The sequence below is a fragment of the Pectinophora gossypiella genome, unplaced genomic scaffold, assembly GCF_024362695.1.
Source record: "Pectinophora gossypiella unplaced genomic scaffold, ilPecGoss1.1 Pgos_99, whole genome shotgun sequence".
Taxonomy (NCBI): Eukaryota; Metazoa; Arthropoda; class Insecta; order Lepidoptera; family Gelechiidae; genus Pectinophora; species Pectinophora gossypiella.
This window is the reverse complement of record NW_026063309.1, coordinates 8,986-33,683: the sequence shown is the minus strand read 5'-3', so window position 1 is coordinate 33,683 and position 24,698 is coordinate 8,986. Positions and strand designations below refer to the sequence as shown.

At 40.8% G+C, this 24,698-nt stretch overlaps 1 protein-coding gene across 1 annotated transcript; it reads right to left on the bottom strand.

Moving 5' to 3' along the window:
- Nucleotides 1-2,721: 2,721 nt before the first annotated feature.
- LOC126381721 (uncharacterized) lies at nucleotides 2,722-24,262 on the bottom strand. The gene is made up of 11 exons (XM_050031172.1): nucleotides 24,019-24,262; nucleotides 22,589-22,740; nucleotides 21,090-21,260; nucleotides 20,443-20,621; nucleotides 19,706-19,858; nucleotides 18,948-19,145; nucleotides 18,656-18,742; nucleotides 6,491-6,670; nucleotides 5,906-6,004; nucleotides 4,230-4,340; nucleotides 2,722-3,101 (listed from the first exon to the last, which is right to left on the bottom strand). Exons 1-11 carry the CDS (start codon nucleotides 24,260-24,262, stop codon nucleotides 2,864-2,866), a joined length of 1,812 nt encoding a protein of 603 aa, XP_049887129.1. The 3' UTR covers nucleotides 2,722-2,863.
- Between the last annotated feature and the right edge of the window lie 436 nt (nucleotides 24,263-24,698).

Genomic DNA, 24,698 nt, shown 5'->3' with positions numbered 1-24,698 from the left:
TGGGCGCCATCCCACTTGCGTCATAACTACCTAAGCATCCAATTTTATTTCGCATTTTGCTTTGAGTGTACACATTTACTCTGCCTACCCATACGGAGATTCAGGCTTGAGGCTATATTATGTTGTTATATCAACGATGTCGGGTTATGATGGAAACATACCTTCACTCTACACGGATGCACGGCGAGTTGCAAAAAATTCCTAATTTGCGCGGCAAACCACAGATTAATAACGCAATTTGAAATATTCCCGCGTACTGGCCGCCGCGACAGGAATGTGTTTTTCATTGTTTTTCTCAAAAGGCATTAATACTGTCATAGCGCGCGATGAATTTTTAAAATTTTAGGTGTTTTATGGTACACGCGAATTATTTTGCAATTTGGAAATTGTTTTTTATTAACAATTTGGCAACGTAAATATTTACCTGCTTTTTTGACGTGACTTATTGTAGATTTGTCGCATATAACATTAACTACTTGGGTGCCCAAATGGAGAGCGCTAGGCGTTCTAAAAAATGGAAAGAGAAAAGAGAAGCCTTTCCCCCTAATAGAGTAGTTTCCAACTTGTCAAATCAATCTATGGAATTTGTATGAAAAAGCAACCTGACGCCATAGAAAAACGTGACAAAATGTCGTACTTATTATTACATTTTGTTTTTTTTGATATGTGTATGCACTCATAAAAATAGGTAAGCCATGTACTAAATTGTGGTCTATTATCCGGACTGAAATTAATGTGGAACTTTTCAGGCTACGTTCTTCAAAAAATATAGAAGGCGCTGTACAGAGTTGCCTTCCTTTAGCCTTATAATTTCATGGATAACAGACATAACTATGCATCTTTTATCTTTGTTATTGGACATAAAAGTTATTAGCTTCAAAACGCTTTTTCGATTCTGCTCCACACCACCCAAATCCCCTGGTAGTTGCGGCTTCCGAATACATCCCGCTTAGGGACGGTACTGAAAAGTATCAGCGTCCGAAGCTGACCCGATTACTCTAGCCACAGAGGCGGCCAATCAGCTCGCGACACCAAACACTTCAGAACCCCGATACCGACCCCGCCGGTGTGGTCGACGATTTCCCTCATTCAGCGCTTATCGCTATCGACCCACTACGGTCGATTAATCCTTTCAAATATTCTTCCTCTCAGACGACGCCCTGGGCCGACGTTCGCGCCCAACTGGGCAACCTCAGGCCTGTTGTCTTAAACGTTGTACCGGGTGAGAGCCATCAGCGCTCCCCATTTGTCCGGCCAAGTAGTTAATGCCATCTGAGGCAAATCTACAATAAGTCATTTTAATATATAAAATAAAAAAAAGGATATAAATGAAGGCCCTTGTTATTACACCCAGGCACAACACATCTTCCACTCATTATAACACGAGCAATGAGGAAATAGGTGATTACTTATCACATTAAATCTGTACAGCGCCATCTATATTGTTTTGGGGAACGTAGCCTGGAAAATCCCTCGTTATCAAGCACGATTTCATTTTCGATTCCTGTGGCTGAACGTTCCGCCTGCTTGTGACATTTGCGCAATTTTTCCAGTGTTGCCACCCGTGAAATATCAAGATGTCGCCACAAACATGGCGGAAGATTAATGGTTTACTGGTTAGGACATTGATGGAGGGACGTTTGAAGTGAGACGTAAAATATAAAGTAGTCGTTAAATCGTGGGTTCGCTGGCTCCCCATTTGTTCGGTCATGTAGAGAATACCTTGCGAATAACAATCTCGGGATCCCGACCTGTTAATTTTAAAATTAATGAATAACCCAGGCGAATAAAATAGGTGCCTCACTGATGTGCAACACTGTTGACGTGTGATGTCAACTTAATTCTGTCGGGTTATTGGCAATATACATTTTTGGGAGGGTATTTTACATTTCTGCAAATTGATGCGTGTTCCGTAAAATGCCTGTTGTTTTCCCGTCCCTTTCCTTTTTGGCGGATAAGAAAATGACCGATGTCTAATCTGGGCAAAGGCCTGGGATCCCACTGCTGGGCAAAGGCCTCCCCTTCCTCTTTCCATTTCTCGCGGTCCTGTGCGTACTCCGGTCAGTCCCTTCGGCAAGCGTCCAAGTCGTCACGCCATCTCTTTCGAGGACTAAATACCGCAGAATAGTAACTAAATACCATTGTTAGAGCATAGATTAATGGCTGATAACTTGACAAGTGTTACAAAATATGTTTGATTTACAAGTACAGTAGAGATTAGGTCACTAGATACAAAATGACATGTTAAAAGATGCTTCTTATGCAATGTCTAGTCAAAAAGAAAAAGGACAAATTATGTTTCAAATCAAATTTTACTTACGCTCTTAAAATCAATACAATGTTAACTAACATAATAAATAGGGTAGGTTCGGTAGGCAGTATATGTCCTGCATAGACTTCTCAATCAACCGAAGGCGGCCTCAACTGAGGACGAGTCGAGGAAAGTTGGAGTTAAAAAGTTAGAACACGGGGTGTTGCGAACTCTTCGCAGATTTTATATAATCTTTTTAAGTACTTACATGATTTTTTTATATTTCTTCTTTTTTGACGTTTGTATCTTGTTTTTGTTTCTTGCTTACGTATTGTTCTTGTTGGTGAAAATAAGTACATTAAATAACTCTCTCAAAAGCTAAGTATTTGTCATTCATATAGTAATACAGTCCACATCATATACGGTCACGAGCATTAATATGTATACACTTTGGTACCATGTCACATTAACTTTTTTGACAAATTGAACTGTAAGTCTCACTAAATGTCAAATATGTTAGTGCGACAGAGTCCTAAAGTGGGTACATTATATTGCTCACGACTGTACATCAGGTACCATCGTAGCTCACATGGGGGTTAGTTTCTTTTATCACTAACAAAGACTGATACTGAAGGGGGTCAGCGAGGCGCAAGTTACAGTGAAACTTATCAATAACAACATTATGTTAATTTTTGGATTGTTTCCCTCATTGCAATAGTCTGCGCTGCACACACACACGTGGTACCGAACCCACAGACTGATCCCGCGGGCGAATGGCGTCAGGGAGGCAGCCGGACTCGACACGCACCCATCTGCCGTGAACCGGAGCAGCTTCTCCAAGCGCTGGAACCTAACAAAACACAATCTCACGTCTATATTGTTTTAAGATTAGAAATAGAAATGTTTTATTGCTACCATGTGTTCGTACAAATTGTGGTGTTATAAATAGTATCAACATGAACCCGGTAAGGGCACTGCAACTGGTAGAGAGGACAACATACTTAATTATTACTCAGTGATACAATTTGTATTTATTATACTTACTATATTTTAACAATATTTTACGCGGTTATTATCATAATTAAAACACATAATGGTGCTAATTCCTGTAAATACCATCTAATTTTATTTTAAGTTATATCTGTCATTTTCTTATCCGCCGAAAAGGAAAGGGACGGGTAATCGACAAGCATAAAATTTATGGAACACACGTCAATTTTAAGCACAAATCTAAACCAACCGTCTAAAAATTTTACATCAGTCAATAACCTGACACATTCATTTACTCATTCTTCCTAAAATTAAGAGCTGTGAATCATCCGTCCCTTTCCTTTTCGACGGATATGAAAATGACGGATATAACTTAAAATAAAATTAGGCGGTGTCTCCAGGAATCGGGGCCAATAACGGGTTCTTACCGCGTTTAAATCAGGGATATGAGACTCCCGATATTTCGACACTGTTGCAAGTGCCATGATCACGGGATGACTGATGAGATTGGAGTGGAGTAGGTAGATCCATAATTTTCTACGGGCAGACATATCTGTCTACCCTCTTTCTTTGTCGCTCGTTTATGCATTGCAGTGTCGAAATATCGGGAGTCTCATATTCCTACTTTAAACGCGGTAAGAACCTGTTATTATGTGTTTTAATCACGTCCTATATTGGCCCCGATTCCTGCAGACAGGTCTTCTCATCGTGTGGGTTGTGAGTTGGAATAACAATCTCATCAACCCTGGTGTCAGGGTTATTACTAAGCCGCCAAACGCCCCTGACATAGCTCATGTAACGACTACATACTTAGATCAGTGAGTAGTAACCGAGACCAACGGCTTAACGTGCCTTCCGAAGCACGGATCGTCTTCCTTTCGGACAATGTGGTGATCAGCCACAAAGTAATTTTTGTGATATTCCACTTTACAACCCACACGATAAGAAGAAGAAGAAGAAATGTTCTTATAAGTATTTTTCATTTTACCTTTTCCCAACAAATGGAGACACGGACAAAGCGGGAGGCCATTGCCTGCAGGATCTGCTGTCGTAACGTGACGGCACATCCAGAAACTGGTGCATGCAACCACGTCTGTATCTGAAACATTCTTGTTCTCAAGGCCCTGTTACATTCCGTCTTCTAGAGCTGAGCTGAGCGAGGCTAGGAAAATGAAGTGATTCTATTGGTGGATTTCTCACCGCTTAGCTACCTCGCACAGCTCTGGTGGAAAAACAGCCTTAGTGCGAGACTCTTTTCTGATCCCGAAAGACCTTAGAAGAGAGACCTTAAGGTGGCGGTTCGTGCCGCTAAAGAGACAGGAGACCACCGGAGACCGCGACCGTTACTTGACGTTAGGCAATGTATACGCGACAGTTCGCGAGCGGGACAGAGACAGCGAAACGGTCGCTGCTCTGGACAAGTATTGTCTCGAGACTGAGTCTCAACCACAGCACATGCCGAGGAGACCGAGACACTTGTCGCTCAGTCTCCTGTCTCGGTCTCTGTCGCTAAGTAGTCGTTACATGAGCCATGTCAGGGGCCTTTGGCGGCTCATTAGTAACCCTGACACCAGGGGCCTGTTTAATAAAACTTACAATTGTAAATTACAACGACAATTTGATGTACATTGCGGAGTGTGTGATCACGAATATTTTGCAGTTTCATATTAGCTACGTAATGAACACCAAATTTTCATTGTAATTTACAATTGTAAGTTTTATTAAACAGGCCCCTGGGTTGATAATAATAATAATTTATTTATTTATTAAAGACAACACAGATATTTGTTAGTACAATTCACTTATTATATGTTAGTACCTTATAACTAGAGGGGATTTGACAAGCTTCATGAGGTCCAATATCAGAGGGCTGTCACACCTATTAGCAACTGCAGCCAGGATTCCATTGCTACTGACCCGCATTCTGTTCATCAGGGATGCGGTTTTTTTGCGCCAGACAGCGTCAAAACCATCCACACTCGCCTCCGCGGACATGCATTGTTGTATTGGATACGCAGAGCATTATACGCTTTTGAGTATATTTGGCCCACAAGCTGCTCGAGTACAGGACGAGGTTGGTACTCCACCTTAGGCGATTTGCACACGGCGCTGCGCACCGCCGCGGTGGGCGGTGAGGCGGTTCTCATGTCGCATTGGCCTGTATAAAATCCGTTGGTGCCTCGCACACGTATACCGCCCGACCGCGCGGTGAAGCGGTGCTCTCGCCGCGCGGAGGGGCGGCGCCTCGCACACGAGGAACCGCATAACCGCGCGAATCGTCGTGAGTGCAGGACGTGTTAATGCAATTTAATGGATTTCGATGTCGAGAAGTTTATTTCGGAGATTGAAAGTCGCTCTGCTATTTGGGACATGAAAAAACTTTTATAGAATAATATGAATGTCCCATTTCGAGTTCTGCTTTGCAAAAATGGATGAACCCAATATCTTCTTATTTTTTTCTTTCTACGCCATAAATAACTCCACAAGAGCCAGATTGCTGCCACCACTTCAGCGTCCATTATTGCCAGTGTCTGTGATCAAACTGTCCAAAACCGCGTTACGAAATCCGCTTCACCGTCGCCGTCCTCCGCGGCGGTGCGCGGCGCCGTGTGAAAACCGCCTAACAACCCACACGATAGAAGAAGACTTCGTGACGTCACCAACCTGCGGCTGATGACAGTATTCTGTCCGTCAGCTCTGAAGCCCGGCTCGTATCTGTCGAACACGCATTTAGCGCCGGGTCGAAACGATTTTTTCATCGAGCTGAAAGTCATATTATAAATCCAATTCAGGGTGTTAGTGACATCGTAATGATAACTTTGAGGGATGATTCAGGCCAAGATTCTGAGCTGATTCCGTCGCAAAAGTACGGAACTGAAAATAATGAAGTTAAGCAACTTTCGCAAAGGCCGGTTATAGGATGGGTGACCACAAAAATAAAGTTTTCATCTCGAGCTCCTCCGTGCTTCGGAAGGCACGTTAAGCCGTTGGCTGCATTAGCAGTCGTTAATAACCATCAATCCGCACTGGGCCCGCGTGATGGTTTAAGGCCCGATCTCCCTATCCATCCATAGGGAAGGCCCGTGCCCCAGCAGTGGGGACGTTAATGGGCTGATGATGATGATGATGAAATAAAATAAATAAATAATTATTAATTGCATAAGTTGATAAAAATGCTATGCAATAACTTTACCGCGGCAGTCCCCGAGAATCACACGTCTTTTTTTTGTTCTATTAATTACTGCTTACCCAGGGTGGAATCTGTGGTCGGGTTCCTCGTGCAGGTTGTGGCAGTAGAAGGACAGAGCTGGCAACCCTCGATTGTCTCCGTCGTTCGAGCAGTGATGGCATATGGTGAAGTTCAGGTGCGGCGGTTCCTCTTTCGCGTCGTAATTGGCCCAGTATGATGTCAACCTTGCCACATTTTTCCTGCCACACATAAGTAATTAATGAGTGACTTTCCAAACACACGACAGATGGCGTTGTCCACTGATAATTACCTATAAAACGTAAAATGTAACGGAGGCGGGAAGAAAATACTCCCTCCAGGGTTTTGGGACATTGTGATGGTAGGCACGAGTAAGGCAAGACACTAAACAAGAAGGAACCGTCATACTATAATGGTGCTAATTCCTGTAAATACAATCTTTTATTTTAAGTTGTAGGTATCTGTCATTTTCTTATCCGCCGAAAAGGAAAGGGACGGGTAATCGACAAGCATAAAATTTATGGAACACACGTCAATTTTAAGCAGAAACCAAAGCGTAAAACAACCGTCTAAAAAATTTACATTGGCCAATAACCCGACAGAATTATGTTGACAGCACACGTCAAACGGTTTGCAAACCAGTGAGATACCTTTTTGATTCGCCCGGGTTATTCATTCATTTACTCATTCTTCCTAAAATTAAAAGAGCTGTCAGTCATCCGTCGCTTTCAAAGACCTTGTATAGATTCTTCTATACTTGTGTTAGCATTTATTGTATATTTTAAAATTAATTGTGTATTTTGTTATGTTATTTGTACGTTATAACTAATTTTTCAATATTGTGAATGATTTAAAAGTATGTCTGTTGATCGTTCGTCATTCGTCGCTCGCCATTCGCCGTTCCCTTCCATTTCGCCGACGACAGGGGTAGAGTGGTGGGGATGGAATAAAACTGTTTGCCTGTTAGAATAAGTCTCAGTTGTTCTGTTGCAAAAGTTGTGTTAAGTGAATATTGGTCAATATATTGATATCCAAGGAAGTATTGTGTCTTATTCACAAATCACCACGCTGGGAAAAAGTAAAATCTTCTACATGTCAGAAGTGGGATATAGAACGTAAGTTGTGACGATATAATACTTTATTCTATTACATCATTGTGCCGTGCCTGTTATACTGTTGTTTGTTAGTATATAGGAAAAGCATATTTTTTTTGTGTACACGTGTGGCGTGATTATTTGACCGAGGCTACTCCTCGGTAGTAATAACGGTGCACTTATGTAGTGTTACTATTTGGCCGGGGCTACTCCTCGGTGGTATTAGCACTATGTATGCTTCTGCTTTTACGCGTAGTTTTATTGTTTGGCCGGGGCAACTCTTCGGTAGCAATATTACTGCGTCTATATTTTGAATGTGGTGCTATTGTTTGGCCGAGGCTACTCTTCGGTAATGATAGCACAAGGGTTGCTTCTACCTTTATGTGGCGGTATTGTTTGATCGAGGCAACTCTTCGATAACAATGGGGCTACGCTTATACTTTTATATGGTGTTTTAATTTGACCGAGGCTACTCTTCGGTATTGATAGCACTACGCTAATAGTTTTATGTACTTAGTGCTAATTCAAATATAGATTGCTGTATTCTTTGCACATATAATGGCAAGTTCTGTACAGCAATAAAATACATTATAATGAGCAGTGATGTCCGTCTTTGTACATTTTCAGCCCTCCATTGCCTGATGATGAGGCAGAAGGCAGGCTCTACCGGCATCGATTAACGACGCCCTCGCCGCCGCATGGCCGTGAGCGGAGGAGTCGTGGTCGGGAGAGAAGCTGCGATTACCGTCGCGGTAGCAGAGCTAGTTCCGGTCGGCAGCGGAAAAGGAAAAGCAGTGCTGATCGCCGGGAGGGGCATCCGAAGCGTTGCAGAGCGGAAGCTCGCAGTCCTGACGGCGGTAGCAGCGTGGTTAGGCAGAGCAGAAGTAAGTCCCGTTCCTATGATTACCGCCGCCGCAGGTCTAGACGTAGCCCGACAAAAACGCCAAGGGCAAGCCGTAGTAGGTCTCGCAGTTCAAGAGTACATAGGCGCTCTTCGAAGCATAACTATACCAGATCTAGCAGTTCAGAGAGCGACAAGAGAAGGAATACTAGGAGTAGGTAAGAATACTTCCAATGATGTAATGTTATCATTTTTTGAGAAAATTTTTAATGGCAATAATAATAATGCAAGGGAACGGTATGGAAATGTTAATGTTGTGCCAGAATTTGATCCATCATCCAAAAACCAAAACATAAATACGTGGATATCGAAAGTAGATGAAATTTCTAATATGTATAATTGGACTGATAAGCAGGTCGTGATCTTTGCCTTATCTAAATTAGTGGGAAATGCAAAACGTTGGTATGAGGGATTAACTACGGTGAACTTCTCGTGGCCCGAGTGGCAGAACAAATTAAGATCTGCATTTCCTGCTGATGAAAATTACGGCCAGATGTTAAGTGACATGTTAGGAGAGAAGGCTAGGTTTGGGGATTCACTCGAAGACTATTTTTATGAGAAAACCGCGTTACTTAATCGGTGTGAAATACACGGGAAAAGGGCTGTAGACTGTATTATTTTTGGAATCGAAGACAGGGCTGTGAGACTAGGTGCCGAAGCTGCTCAGTTCAGTGAGCCTGACAAGTTGTTAGCGTACCTTCGTAATATAAAGAGTCGAAAACCGGAACAGAGCAAATTCGTACCTAAAAAGTTTAATTCGAATAGGGATAAGCCGGCGATTACTCAAAACGCTGGCACGAGTAGAGGTCCTGTTAGGTGTTACAATTGCAAAGAGGAAGGCCATACCATTGCTAAGTGCACTAAAGCAGTAAAGAGATGTTCCAATTGCTCTCTCGTGGGGCACGAAACTGCCGATTGTTATCGTAAAGTAGCAGAACAGGCTAAAACGGTCTTAAAAATATCTAAAACGGGGGGTAATCATGACAATAAGTATGTACAGCCTGTCAAAATTAATGGTCATGATAGATGTTGTTTTATTGATTTAGGAAGTGATTGTTCATTAATAAGAGAATCTGATGCAAGACAAATCATAGGTAACTGGGATAAGAGCAAGTGCACAGCTATGGCTGGTTTTGGTGGGGCAGTTGTCCAATCTTTAGGGTGCGCGATAGTTGAGCTTGAAATTCAGGGTGTAAAAGCTTCAGTTAATATTCAAGTCGTTCCTGATGTTTATTTGAAATACCCAATCTTGATAGGGCAAACGTTCACAGAATTACCTAATGTGAATATTATGAAAACCGACGATACGCTAACCATAACAGAGTGTTCTGAAGATGAAACCCATATTAAACTGTTTGTCACGGAGAACTGCTCAATCAAGCCAGGTTGTGATTGCGTACTCGTGTACTCTACTACTGAGTATACTGGGCCAATACTTTTGAACGGATGTTTTAGAACCAAACCTAAAGAGTATAATTTAGAGGAAGGGGTTTTTATGTTAGAAAATGGAAAGGGAGTTTTGCTAGTAGATAATATAGGAGATGAAGAGGTAGCGTTTCATAAAGATAGTTTATTGGCTAGGGCTCGGAAAATAAAAATATTTACTGTTGATAGACCGGTTATTAATAAGATCGATTCGTCTGAAGGGGATATGCAAGGTTTTTCGCTCGCGGACTTGAATGTAGGCGGTAATATAACAAAGAACCAAAAACTTATATTGTTGGACACAATAAATCAATAAAGGGCTTGTTTTGCTACAAATTTAAAGGAACTCGGGCGGACTAATGTTGAGAAAATGAACATAGACTTAAGTGATTCACAACCTGTGGTATATAGACCATACCGTTTGTCTCACTCAGAACGCGAAGAAGTGCGTAAAATGGTGGGGGAATTGTTGCAATATGGAATTGTAAGAGAGTCTTGTTCACCTTTTGCGAGCCCCATAATCCTTGTGCGCAAAAAGACAGGTGAGCAGCGGCTCTGTGTTGATTACAGGGCTCTTAATAGGAAAACCGTAAAGCAACATTACCCGTTACCAAGAATAGAAGATCAAATGGATAGGCTATCAGGTCATAACTTGTACACTACTCTGGATTTAGCGTCCGGGTATTACCAAATCGAATTGGAAGAGGATGCAAAAGCAAAGACAGCGTTCGTCACTCCCGATGGTCAATTTGAGTTCAATAGGATGCCTTTCGGGTTGACAAATGCCCCCGCAGTTTTCCAACGTACAATAAATAAAGTATTGGATACATTGCGCTTTAACTCCGTAGTGGTGTACATGGATGACGTCCTTTTGCCATCAACTACATTTGAGGATGGTTTACAAAAGTTGATTCAAGTGTTAGAGAGGATAAAAACGGCAGGTTTAACTTTGAAGTTATCAAAATGCAAGTTTTTCTTTGATGAAATAGATTTCTTAGGGTTCGAAGTATCGGGTCGCGGTATCAGACCGGGACGAAACAAAATAGATGCAGTCGAGAGATTTCCTTCACCACAAAATGTTCATAACGTTCGCCAATTTTTAGGCTTAGCGAGTTTTTTCAGACGATTTATTAGGAGTTTTGCACTTATAGCCAGGCCGTTATCGAGGTTATTGAAAAAAAATACGCAGTGGACTTGGGGTGCGGAGCAAGAACAAGCTTTTCGGAAACTTAAGAAAAACCTCGTTTCACGTCCCATTTTGGCCCTTTATGATCCGAAAGCAATTACTGAGCTGCATACAGATGCTAGCAAGTCCGGAGTAGGTGGCATTTTAATGCAAAAGCAGGCAGATAACAGCATGAGGCCAGTAGCCTATTACAGTAGGCAGACGTCACCAGACGAACAACATTTTTCGTCCTATGAGTTAGAGACATTGGCAGTGGTTAGCTCTCTCATCAAATTTAGACCCTATTTGATCGGAATTAAATTCACTATAATAACCGACTGCAACTCGTTACGAGCTACTCTAACAAAAAGAGACATGATACCACGTGTTGCCCGCTGGTGGAGTCTTATACAGGAATTTGATTTTAATATGTTGTACAAACCTGGAACAGCCATGAACCATGTCGACGCGCTTAGTCGCAATCCCGTCAATGGCAATGGACTCATTGACGACAAGTTAGATAATTCTCTCGTTATGCACATTACGACAGACTGGCTCACGACTGTTCAAATGACGGATGACGAGTCTCAGAGGATAAAAAGGATTTTGGAGGATAAGGAATCTGATAAGGTAGTACAAGTAAAAGAAAACTATTGCTTGAAGCGGGGTTTAATATACAGAATAACTAATGATGGACACAGATGGTTAGTTCCGCGGGGAGTGAGGTGGCAAATTTTACGGGCGTGTCATGATCAAATTGGTCATTTCTCTTACGAGAAGACCCTTGACAAGGTAAAGGCCGACTATTGGTTCCCAAAAATGAACAAGTTTATTAAAAAATACTGTCAGTCATGTATAGAATGCGCTCATGGTAAGGCACCGAGTGGTAAAAGGTCTGGATTTTTACATCCCATAGAGAAAGTCCCAAGGCCATTTCACACCTTGCACGCTGACCATTTGGGTCCATTTAATGACAGTAAGAAGAAAAATAAATACATATTGGCCATAATAGATGCTTTCACGAAATTCATTGTTCTAAAAGCCGTTAAAAATACTAAAAGTAGCTCAACGATAAATGCATTCAGGGAATATTTTGCACTTTTTGGCGTACCAAATAGAGTCATTACAGATAGAGGGAGTGCGTTCACTAGTTCTAATTTTAAAGAATTTTTATCTGGGAAAAGTGTCACACATGTGTTAAATTCTGTAGCCACACCACGGGCAAACGGTCAAGTAGAGCGGTACAACCGTACCGTGCTTGACGCCTTAACGACAATGACACACGGGAAAGATGAGAAAATATGGGACGAGGCTCTAGTAGAAGTGCAGTGGGGTCTAAACAATACAATTAATAAATCTACGGGAAAAACGCCTGCAGAGTTGTTGTTTGGTCTTAGGCTCACGGGGGTTTCTGAAAGTGAAATAAAGCTATCTGTAAGTGTTGACGAGGGTGATATTACGGAACTAGAGCAGATAAGGTCTGAGGCAATGGAAAACGTTACTAGGTCCCAAGAAAATCAAAAGAAACGTTTTGATAGGAGACGTTGTCCTCCACGACAGTTTGAAATAGGACAGTTGGTTAGAGTAGAGAGGGATGTTGCTCATAAGGGAAGTAAAAAACTAGTACCCAAGTGTTTTGGACCTTATAGGATTGTGAAGGTTCTGCCTAACGACAGGTATGAAGTCGAAGATACACCAGTTACTCGTCGAAAAGGCAAAGCTAGTTATAAAGGGGTATATTCAGTGGACAAAATTCACCCGTGGCTCACTTTTCGAGCGCTAGAGTCTCAGTCTGATTCCGAATCGGGGTCAGAGTCCACGTCTAGCGATAATATGGATGATCGATCAAATATGGGTACTGAACAATAAAACCTAGAAAAATATATACTATGTGGTATAAATTATACATATATTTAATATTGAATTTAAAAGGAAAAGTTGTTAAGAAAGATAATTATAAAAAGGAACTTTAATTCATTTGATGAGAGCAAAATTGTTTATTTTGTTAAAAATAATTATATAATTTATTATTGCGTTACGATGAACTTATAAAGTATTGGTATTATTTATATACAAGAACACATTAATATGATTTATTGTATTGGATTTATGGTCAGTATGGTTAGTATCGTCAGTATGGTTAGTATGGTCAGTATGGTTAGTATGGTCAGTATGGTTAGTATGGTTAGTATGGTCAGTATGGTTAGTATGGTCAGTATGGTTAGTATGGTTAGTATGGCTAGTATGGTTAGTATGGCTAGTATTTTTAGTATGGTTAATATGGGTTGCATTGTATAATAATAATAAGTAAAGTAAAAGAAAAGTGTAAAGAAAAGAATATAAAGTACATGTATGAGTTAAGTGATAGTGACAGTAGGTAAAATAAATAAATATTGAATGGTATAAACTGTGTAACAATAAAATAAAACGATGATAAATAATATGTCCTAATGTGTTAGCGCGAGGACGCGATTACAATGGTCAGGATGGGCGAATGTTAGCATTTATTGTATATTTTAAAATTAATTGTGTATTTTGTTATGTTATTTGTACGTTATAACTAATTTTTCAATATTGTGAATGATTTAAAAGTATGTCTGTTGATCGTTCGTCATTCGTCGCTCGCCATTCGCCGTTCCCTTCCATTTCGCCGACGACAGGGGTAGAGTGGTGGGGATGGAATAAAACTGTTTGCCTGTTAGAATAAGTCTCAGTTGTTCTGTTGCAAAAGTTGTGTTAAGTGAATATTGGTCAATATATTGATATCCAAGGAAGTATTGTGTCTTATTCACAAATCACCACGCTGGGAAAAAGTAAAATCTTCTACACTTGGTTGGTTCTACTCGCTTTCCTTTTCGGCGGATAAGAAAATGACAGGTACTTATAACTTTTTTGTCTGCAGGAATCGGGGCCATTATATTAATCTGATAGAAGACTACCGTCCTAGCAACATCTTTTTAACTTGCTCTGTCTTAAAATATTGTTTTTATTGTAAAATAGTGCCGAAATTGATCGGATTTTTTTGTGAAATTGTGAGTTGACACCTTAATTAACTGAATTCAACAAGTGTTATATGATTATAAAGATTTAATCCGCATTAAACTTAAAAATACGACTCATAAGTGAAGTGTTGTGTTAAAACGCGTAAGCGCCTGCGATTTCACGGCGCTTAAGCTCCTTTTCTCGCGACGAACGCGGGCCCGCGGACCCGCGGCGAATAGGTAAGGTACCTTGCTGCAGGGCCGGTTTATTCACTGTGCTGGCATCGAGCGTCATACAAAACACTCGAGTTTGTTGTTGTATTTAAGTTTTAAAATGAAATGTGCGGCTTGTTGCAAAGCAATTAAATATGATTATGAATTGGTGCACTGTGTGGGATGCAAATCTAATCATCACTACCTTTGCCTGAACATAACTTCCAGTGAATTTAGGGAGAATAATCACATTTATAGAAGAGACTATCGCTGTCAGGGGTGCACAAACGTAACCAAGAGAGGGAACAAAGTCATCAAGAGTCCTACTGACCCAATAAAAACTAAAGATAGCAACGAGACTGAAACTACCTCTATCGCTTCACCTGCTGCTCAAACCATGCCAGTAATGACGACAGATGATTTGGGAGCATTACTGGATACTAAACTCGCCACTCTCCGAGCTCAACTTGCGCATGAGTTCAAAAATGCAATATCTGAAACTGAAAAATCTTTAACTTTCCTTGCTGACGCCTATGAAGATCTGAAAAATCTTGTGTCCAATCAACAAGATACCATCAAAGAGCTGAAAAACGAAAATTTCACTTTGAACATCAGGGTAAATGAATTGACAAAGAAGGTTACCGTCATGGAGCAACTTTCTCGCAGTTGCAATGTTGAGTTTCAGGGTGTCCCTGAAAAGGATGGTGAGAATGTGGTCACTATAGCCAAGAAAATCATCGAGGTCGTAAATGGCAATCCATCAGCAGATAAAATGATAGTAGCTTGTCGTAGAGTGGCTAAACAAAATCCAAAATCAACGAGACCACGTAATATACTCTTAACATTGCCTACTCCTCGCCAAAGAGATGAACTGCTATCTGATGTCTACAGATACAACAAAGCTAACAAAGATGACAAACTAAATTCGCTGGACATCGGTATAGCTGGCGAGAAAACGCCAATATATGTAGCGGAAAACTTATCTCTTGAAATGCGGAATCTTCAAGCAAAAGCACGAAAAATAGCAAAGGGGAAGAGCTACAAGTTTGTGTGGGTGAAGTTTGGCAAAATCTACGTGCGCAAGTGTGAAGAGTCTAAGCCCATTCTTGTCAAGAATGAAGAATCTTTGAAACTTATAATATAATGTTTAATGATATTTACTGTTCAAGCTGTTTAGACTAATGAATCTTAATCATGGTGCAAATGTTTTACCAAAACGTTAATAGGATAAGGACTAAGACTTGTGAAATTTATAAAAGTGTTTTGTCAAACAATTACGATATTTTATGTCTGACTGAGACAAATCTTAATAGTGGTTTTTACGATAATGAAATTATAGACAATCGATACAACATATTTAGGAGGGATCGAGAATCTACTGACAGTCACAAGAATGAGGGTGGTGGAGTAATGGTGGCAATAAAGAAATCTTTCCATGTTGTCCGCCTATCGACCTGGGAAACCGGGGCCGAGGATCTATGGTTGTCAATACATATACAACATAAAGGTTCTATCATAAAATTAAACTTGGGTCTAGTATACTTACCTCCTGATTGTAAGATGTCATCTGTGGAGAGTTTCTTTAAGCGATGTAGCGATATAGTCGTCGATAATGACGGAAAATTTATTATTGTAGGAGATTTCAACTTACCTAACATACAATGGTCACAGCTTCAAGACTCAAATTTTTTATCTGCTAACATCATTAAAGACACCAAAAAAAGCACTCTATTGTCGAATCTTCTATCCTTGGGAGGGTTGGGTCAAGCTAATCACATACCAAAACAAAATGGTACCATCTTAGACTTATTCTTAACTAACTTAACAGATGTACATGTATCACTTGCTGATTCCCTATGTAAAATTGATGACCACCATCCACCTATCGTTGTTCGAATTGGTGATATGCAGATGCACGGTATCAGAATGAAGAAAAATAACAAGATACCTAATTTTAGAAAGACTAATATTGACAATTGTAAGAATCAACTTCTTAACATGGATTGGTCTGATATTATTGAACTTGATGATGTAAACATGGCTCTTTCTAAGTTTTACGAAAAAATTAATAGTGTACTTGTTCAAAATACTCCTTTGAAAAAGAAAAATGATTCTTACAAATACCCAATTTGGTTTAGCGAAAGTTTGAAACATGTATTAGCGGAAAAACACAGATATCATAAAAGGTATAAACAATTTGGCAATCCAAGAGATTACGATACATTCTCATCTTTACGTGAAAGGGCCAAGTTGTTATTGGACAATTGTTACAACAATTTTACCAAGCGAATAGAGAGGTCACTGATCTCTGGTGAATCGAAACCCTTTTGGTCGTACGTCAACTGTAAAAAAGCCAAAATCACAATACCTAATGTTATTCATTTAGGACCTAATTCCTCCTCTGATCCCACTGAGATATGTAATATGTTCGCTTCATTCTTCGGATCTGTTTTTGAAAAACCGAACTGTATGGATACTCTGTCCGACCACAGTGATGGTTCTATGACAAACACTCTTAGTAATATAGAACTTTCTGAAGATGAGATTCGTAAAATACTAAAGAAACTTGACCCAAATAAAGGTGCTGGCCCCGACCAGTTGCCTCCTTACATCCTGAAGTCATTGGCAGAGGAAATATCTTTTCCATTAATGATTATATTCAATCACTCACTTGCTCTGGGCATTTTTCCAGATTATTGGAAAGTTGCTCATATAGTTCCAATTTTCAAATCTAAAGACTCGAGTAAGTGTGAAAATTATCGACCGATTAGCATCTTGTCATGTCTTGCAAAAGTGTTTGAGAGTCTGGTCTATGACCGAATATATTCCCACGTTATCCCTTTGATATCCAACAAACAACATGGTTTCATCAGATGTAGATCAACGACAACGAACTTGCTAGAGTATGTTAACTTGCTATATACATCCTTTAACAAAAAAACTCCAGTTCATGCTGTCTACACAGATTTCCAAAAGGCATTTGATAAAGTCGACCATAATCGTTTAATCTTTAAGTTGGGCGCTAGGTACGGCATGCATGGCAGTTTGTTGCGCTGGTTATCATCTTATTTACTAAACAGATCTCAGCTTGTGGCTGTCAAAGGTTATCTCTCTGCCCCTGTCAAAGTTACATCCGGAGTGCCCCAAGGGTCTCATTTGGGCCCTCTTCTTTTCAATTTATTCATAAATGACTTGACAGAGGGCCTCAAGTGTGAACATTTAATGTACGCTGATGATCTTAAAATATTTAATCCTGTGTCCTCTGTTGATGACTGCGTGGCGATTCAAAGGGATCTGCAATATTTGACGAACTGGTGTAAGCTAAACAACATGTCTTTAAATGTAGCCAAGTGCTTTGTCATGAAATTTGCAACGACAGTTGATCGTTGCAATGATTTTGTATATTCAATTGGTGATCAGACTCTCCAACAAGTGGATACTTTTTGCGATCTTGGAGTGACCTTCGATAGAGGGCTCAGTTTTAAGTGTCATTTTGATGATGTTATAAGTTCATGTCACAAATTAATCGGTTTCTTGTTGAGAGTCTGTAAAGGGTTCCGAAATCCAGGCACTTACATAATGCTCTTCAATAGCCTGGTTCGCAGCAAACTTGAGTATTGTTCAGTAGTTTGGAACCCATTTTACAAGACTCATATAGAATCTATTGAGGGTATTCAGGCCAGATACTTAAGATCATTATGTTATCGTTTTAATTTAATTCGTACGCACAGAAACTATGAGTCGCGCTTAGCATATTTTAATATAGCTAAATTGCAATTAAGAAGGCAACAAATAGATTTATGCACATTACATAAAATTTTGCATGGGTCACTGCACACTAGTCTTCTTTCAGAAATATTCATAACCACACCGTCTCGTTTACCTCGTGCGGCTAAGCGTGACCTCACTTTCTGGCTGCGTAACTTCGGAACACAAAGAGACTCGAACAATCCTATCATACGCATGTGTCGGTTTTACAATAATGTCGCCTCCATGGATAAAAATTTGGATATTTTTAATAATTTTGGAACATTTAGAACACAAATTATCAAAAGTCTAAAATCAGTCAAAAACTGAAATCGTTTTGTTTCTTGAATTGTAATCTTATTTTTTATTTTTTTTTCTTTACCTCTTTTTAGTTGCTATATGATTTTGCATGCTGTCAACGCACCCTGTTTGGGATGTTGACTGACTATTTTTGTTTGTAACTGTATATTTTATCATGTATTGTCAATGTCCTGTTGTGTGTTGCAATAAATAAATAAATAAATAAATAATGCTTAAAGGGAGACATCGGTATCCTGTCAAACATTATGAAACTTTCAATCAATCAATCAATCAATAATACTTTATTGCACAACAACATATACAGGGTTTACAATGAGTCATGTCAAAAAAAGCTAGAAAGAAGAGGAATAAATACTCACATGTTGTCCTTGCGTCTCCCTGTATCAGGTCGCGGCCACCCCGGCTGGGTGAAGTCCTCTTCTTTAGACGTCCATTGTTCAGGTAACCTGCATTCAAATGGACTTGTTAAGGCTGAACTCCATACAATCGACTCGACTTGCGCTGTTTTTGGCCTATTGTAGATTTACCACAAATGGCATTAACTACTTCTTCCATGTGGGTTGTGAGGTGGAGTACCAACCTCATCAACCCTGGTGTCAGTGTTACTATTGAGCCGCCAAAGGCCCCTGACATGGCTCATCCGTTACTTACACTATACTCATCCTGTAAGTCTGAGGTCTACGACTGATCACTCGGGTCCTGAGCGAGCCAACCCACTGGTTCCTGTACGGGTGCTCCGTGGTTCCTGTAGCCAACGGTAGCAGGCTCGTCTTCTTTCGTTGTTCATCTTCTTCACGCAGTTTACTGAACATTTCTTCTTCATCGAATGTTTCTATGTCTGCTCGGCTGCTGCAAAAATAGGATCGTAATTTTTTGGTCGACTTTGTCTTTCTTTGTAGTTTGTATGGAAATACTAAATATTTTAAATTTGTCAGATAATAAATTTAAAGCTCATGTGAAGCTTACTTTATGTAAAAAATCTTATTATAAGATTAATGACTACCTAAATTATAAAAATGTCTGGTATTGAATGTGTTCCTCTAGTTATTAAATAACTTGTAATGTATACCCTCATTGGTTTTTAAAAGATGTGTTGCTGTTGCAGTTTCTTGTTATTTCTTCTCCTCAGCCATAACACCTTGCGAAATGACGTAAATTCAAAAATGTTACATTGATCTTCAACAAGTTTATCCATGATAATTACGTTGAATAAATGATTCTGATTTCTGACTAAGGGTTGTAATGTACAGTCATGAGCAATAAAATACTCACTTTAGGACTCTGTCGCACTAACATTATGACATTTAGTGAGACTTACAGTTCAATTTGTCAATAAAGTTAATGTGACATGGTACCAAAGTGTATACATATTAATTCTCGTGACCGTAAGTAATATTTTCTATACGTACAGAACCTCTGGCTCTTCCGTGATGGTCCTCCTCTCAGGCAGAGTGCTGTCCTCTCGAGAGGTCTTCCAGGTCGGAGGCAACTCCGTCATCACGACGTAATCCTTACGATATAACTCCACTTCGGTCTTTTCGTTAGGATCATTACCGCGCATGCTGTTAGAAAAAAGTTTAAAAACTAACACTCGACTATGGAAAAATCAGTCTCTAAAAATTCTTTAATTAAATCACATAATACCGGGTTCTTAAGCGGTGGTACCCCAGTTGGTAGAACGCTTGCCTCTCACTTTGAGGTCGCAGGTTCGAATCCAGCACAGGCCTAAATTAATGATTGTCGAATTTGTTTTCGAATTCATTTTTGGGTCATAAATGATTATCACATGCTCAGCGGTGAAGGAAAACATCGTGAGGAAACCCACATTCCCGAGAAATGCATTTCCTATTCTGTGTTGGGCGTGGTCGACGATTTCCCTCAATCAGCGCTTATCGCTATCGACCCGCTAGGGTCGATTAATTCTTCCGAATATTTTTTCTCTCAGACGACGCCCTGAGCCGAGGTTCGCGCCCAACTGGGCACCCTCAGGCCTGTTGTCTTAAATGTTGTACCGGGTGAGAGCCTTCAGCGCTCCCCATTTGTCCGGCCAAGTAGTTAATGCCATCTTCGGCAAATATACAATAAGTCACGTCAAAAAAAAAAAAAAAGTTCCCGGGCAGACAGCTAGTAACATAATGACGCTCACAGAGGTCTAGCAGCGAACAGTGCGACAATCTTCGTAGTCCCGAAGAATCTGCTCAGCGTGGTGAAGCACGGGTTGGCCTTCACAAACGCCGACCAGGTTCCGTAGCTCCGCACTCTATTCTTCAGGTAGTCCAGAAACGGATACTCGTATAACTCTTCGTGGACTGGCGCGTTTACCACCTACAATATGGTCTAGTATATATTTTATACCGTACAATCTTCTTCTATCGTGTGGGTTGTGAGGTGGATTACCAACCCCATCAACCCTGGTGTCAGGGTTATTATTGAGCAGCCAAAGGCCCCTGACATGACTCCTGTCACGACTGCGTACTTATCAGTAAGTAGTAACAGGGACCAACGGCTTAATGTGCCTTCCGAAGCACGGATAATACTTTCGGACAATCAAGTGATCAACCTGTAATGTCCTAACCAAACTGAGGACCACAAAGTGATTTTTGTGATATGTCCTCACCGGGATCCGAACCCGGTACCGGGTGAAAACCCTCGGCGCTCCCCATTTGTCCGGCCAAGTATTGAATGCCATCTATGGCAAATCTTAAGTAAAAAAAAACGAACCAGGTATCTCCGGATCGTGAACCCAACGCTCAACCACTGGTCTACGGATGGTGCTCTAAAAATGTGCCTTACTTGGCCATCAACTTTATAAGCCAGTCTGTGGCACTTCGGAGCAGTGCCGGTGTAAGTGTTCATCTTCCCCACTTGGTCGGCCACGTAGTAGTCCTTGTAGAAGTTGTAGTAAATATCGTCGGGGCCCGTGGGGCCTCGGCTCCACTCCACCAGCCGCCAACGCCTGGTCTTCTGCATAACATAACATAAGGGGTTAAAATGGCCACATCGAAGCAATTCAGGCTTTTTGGCGGGAACGGGAACGGGACAGTTGCTTTGTTCATTGAATAATCTAAATAATTAATACGAAGTTGTGTTATGTGGTTAATGATCGCATTAAGTTAGTCGGATGTTATTACATCGAAATATTCAATAAACAAAGTGTTCCTATTTTCGCTTCGTGCCAACAAACCGCTCCATAACTCGAAAGTTTATGCGGACTTTTGAGTTATCTCGTTTGGGGCTCGGAGTAGGAGTCTGCTCCGAGGGTGGGGGCTTAGGTTTCATCATACTTCGTCATTACCTTTTATCATTTCATTAATCATCAAGAAAAAAAAATACGTAAGTCATGGCTGTATGGGCATAGTTCCCTTTGCTTCACCCTTCGGGGAAAACCAAAACAAAAAAAAACGAAGCAATTCATCTAAGAAAGCAATACTTATTGCTATTTGACATTTGTTTTCATTGCGCACTTACTTTTGTATGCGCAAATGTCAAATTGCAATATTGCTTTCTTAGATTAATTGCTTCGATGTGGCCATTTTAAAATCCCCAAGCTCACGACTATATCCCAATTGGGGTAGCCAGAAGTACGTCCATCGCAAGATGAACCAAGTACCCACACCTCACCGAGCTTTCTGTTAGACCAACGTGATAGGTGAGCCGTATCGCCGTCTATAGTGGTCGAGTTAACTGTGTTAGTGAAAACTGCACTTAAAATAAATTAATAACTCAATCGTATGGACGTCAGCGTCACACACACACAGATGCGCGTGTACGATAACGTCAATGTGTAGTGTCTGTGTAAAACGAGGTGTTTTGTATGAAGTGTCCGGGGTGTGATGATACCTAACAGCGCCGTGTGAGAGCTCTCAGCGCTCCCCATTTGTCCGGACAAGTAGTCCGTCAAAAAAATAAAAAAATGGCACCTAACCCTGACACTACTTTTGATGATGTAACCTCTGTCTACCCCAATTGGGTCGTGTACAAGATAAATTACGTTATTCTGATTACTACATAAAGACAGATCTAAAACTAGTGAAAAACATTCTTTTTTCTATTTAATGAGTAACTTACAATGAATTATAATCAAGAAAAACGTAATTATTTTTAAGTTCGACAATTTATCACGTTTTTCTATGACGTCACAGTGTGCTTTTTCATACAAAATTCCATAGTAATTTCGTGTTTTGACGTTTAGTAAAAAGTAACTGATTTAGTTGGAAACTAGCCTATTACGATAATTATAGTCGTGTTCTTATGTTATTTAATATTTACTAACAGTGAAGGTTGGGAAGTACGTTGACAGCGTCTTCGTTCGTCTTGTAGGCAGTGTGGGGTTCCAGGTGGTGGTGATAAAGGGCCAGGCACCCCAGATATACTCTTGTACTGATGTCCGTGTCGGGATTGACGGCTGGGAGTTCCACTTGTGGCGTGTTCTTGTTGGGGTCACCTGCTGATTATTATTACTATCAGTTGTTAAAGTACGCCCTGAGTCTCCGACGAAACCCAGTTTCAGACGGGCCGCCCTGAGTATCAGACGACGCCCTAACTCTGAGACGACGCCCTTACTCTCAGACCACGCCCTGACTCTCAGGCGACGACCTCATTCTCAGACGACGCCCTGACTCTCAGACGACGTCCTGACTCTTAGGCGACGCCCTGACTTACAGACGACGCCCTGACTTTCAAACGACGCAGTTACTCTCAGGCGACGCCCTGACTGTCAGACGACGCCCTGACTGTCAGACGACGCCCTGACTCTCAGACGACGCCCTGATCCTCAGACGATGCCATGACTCTCAGGCGACGCCCTGACTGTCAGACGACGCCCTAACTCTCAGACGACACCCAGCTGAGTTTCAAACGACACACTGAGCCTCACGACGCGCCAGGCAGCCTGAAGCCTGTTTTCTTAAATTTTGTCTTGTCTAATACTCAATGCATAATGCTGGAAATCTACAAATTAACAAAGATGTTATAATTATATCCATCTTAGAATGAATATTATCAGAAGTGGCTGCGTTTTACATATGGCTTTATCCACCCCGTTAGGGCCTGCGCGCCCAACTTTATTTATGCATTAAACTAACCATTAAGCTTGAAGCTTCTTCACGCATAGTTTCAGTTTTCTTAGACAGACGTTTGAAATGTTGCTGCTTCAACTGATTGCCCTTCAGCACTTTTCTTCGCTGTTTCGTTTTATCTGATGAAAAATATGATAAAGTAACATTTAATGTAAGTAAGCTCCCGATTATACCCCAATTGGGGTTGTAAGCCTCCATGGTTTAGTGGTTAGACCGTTAGGCTCACGATCTGGAGGTCCGGGTTCGATTCCCGATGGGGACATTGTCGAATTCACTTTGTAAAACTGTACTTTGTTTGGTAAGGACTTTTCAGGCTTGAATCACCTGATCGTCTGAAAAAGTAAGATGATTCCGTGCGGATGGCAAGTTAAGCCGTTGGTCCTGGCTTATTAGCCACCGCAGTGGAGGCGACCTCAAAGTGAGAGGCAAGCTTTCTAACTGGTACTTCTCTCTCTCTCTATTTTAAGAGCTGCGCGCTTGTCGGTGGAGTAATCGCCATTCCTCTCTTCTTCCCGCCAAAACCTTCACCTCCCGATACGACACGACCTGCACCTTCTCTTTTATTTGTTTCATAAATGTTATCCTAGGTCTACTCTTTCCTCTTTTCCCCTCAACCCCCTGCCCTTCAACTGGTAGGTACTTACCTGGTGTAAAACCAAACGCAGATAATAAATAGTAATCTTCAGGCAATATAACGTCACCATCTTTGTTATCGTGTACACTAAACTCCTTGTCGGTGCCAGTTATGGTAAAATAATCTTTAGGATACAACACATCTGTTTTCGCTTCCAGCACCAATCCCCGTAATTTTGCAGGTTTTATTATGTGTACAGCACAAGACAAGAGGACAAGGAAGTTTCGAAGTAATATCCTCTTCAATAATAACATGTCTTGAAGCGTACTGGTCGGCAGGTGGGGTGCGCCTCTTTGCGCGTTGGCTACTGTTGCACGCAGACGGCAGTGGCAGCTGAATTATTAAGTAATATTACTTCTCTTTAAACTTTTATATGTTTACTAACAATATAATAAGATTGACATTAAATTTCTTCTTCTTCTATCGTGTGGGTTGTGAGTTGGAATACCAACCGCATCAACCCACTAAACCCAGAAACCCCTTTCACCCTATTAAATTAAGTACTAATTATTATAACTCCTATGGATTGTAATATCTGAGAATAAATATTTATTCTTCTAGTGTTCTTTTAAGCGACAACTGACAGCAAACAAATCTAGAGACAAATTAAAATATCAGTCATAGATCAGAAATTGAAAGAACTTTTCTTTCTTAGAAAAAAGTTGGAAAGAAGGCACTCTCTTATTCATG

Excerpts from the sequence above, each read along its gene's own strand:
- LOC126381721 (XM_050031172.1), bottom strand. The coding sequence starts at position 24,262 with ATGTTATTATTGAAGAGGATATTACTTCGAAACTTCCTTGTCCTCTTG. Across the intron at positions 6,005-6,490 it reads GACCACAGATTCCACCCTGG|CTCGATGAAAAAATCGTTTC; the intron begins GTAAGCAGTAAT and ends TATGACTTTCAG. Across the intron at positions 3,102-4,229 it reads TCTCCATTTGTTGGGAAAAG|GTTCCAGCGCTTGGAGAAGC; the intron begins GTAAAATGAAAA and ends GTGTTTTGTTAG.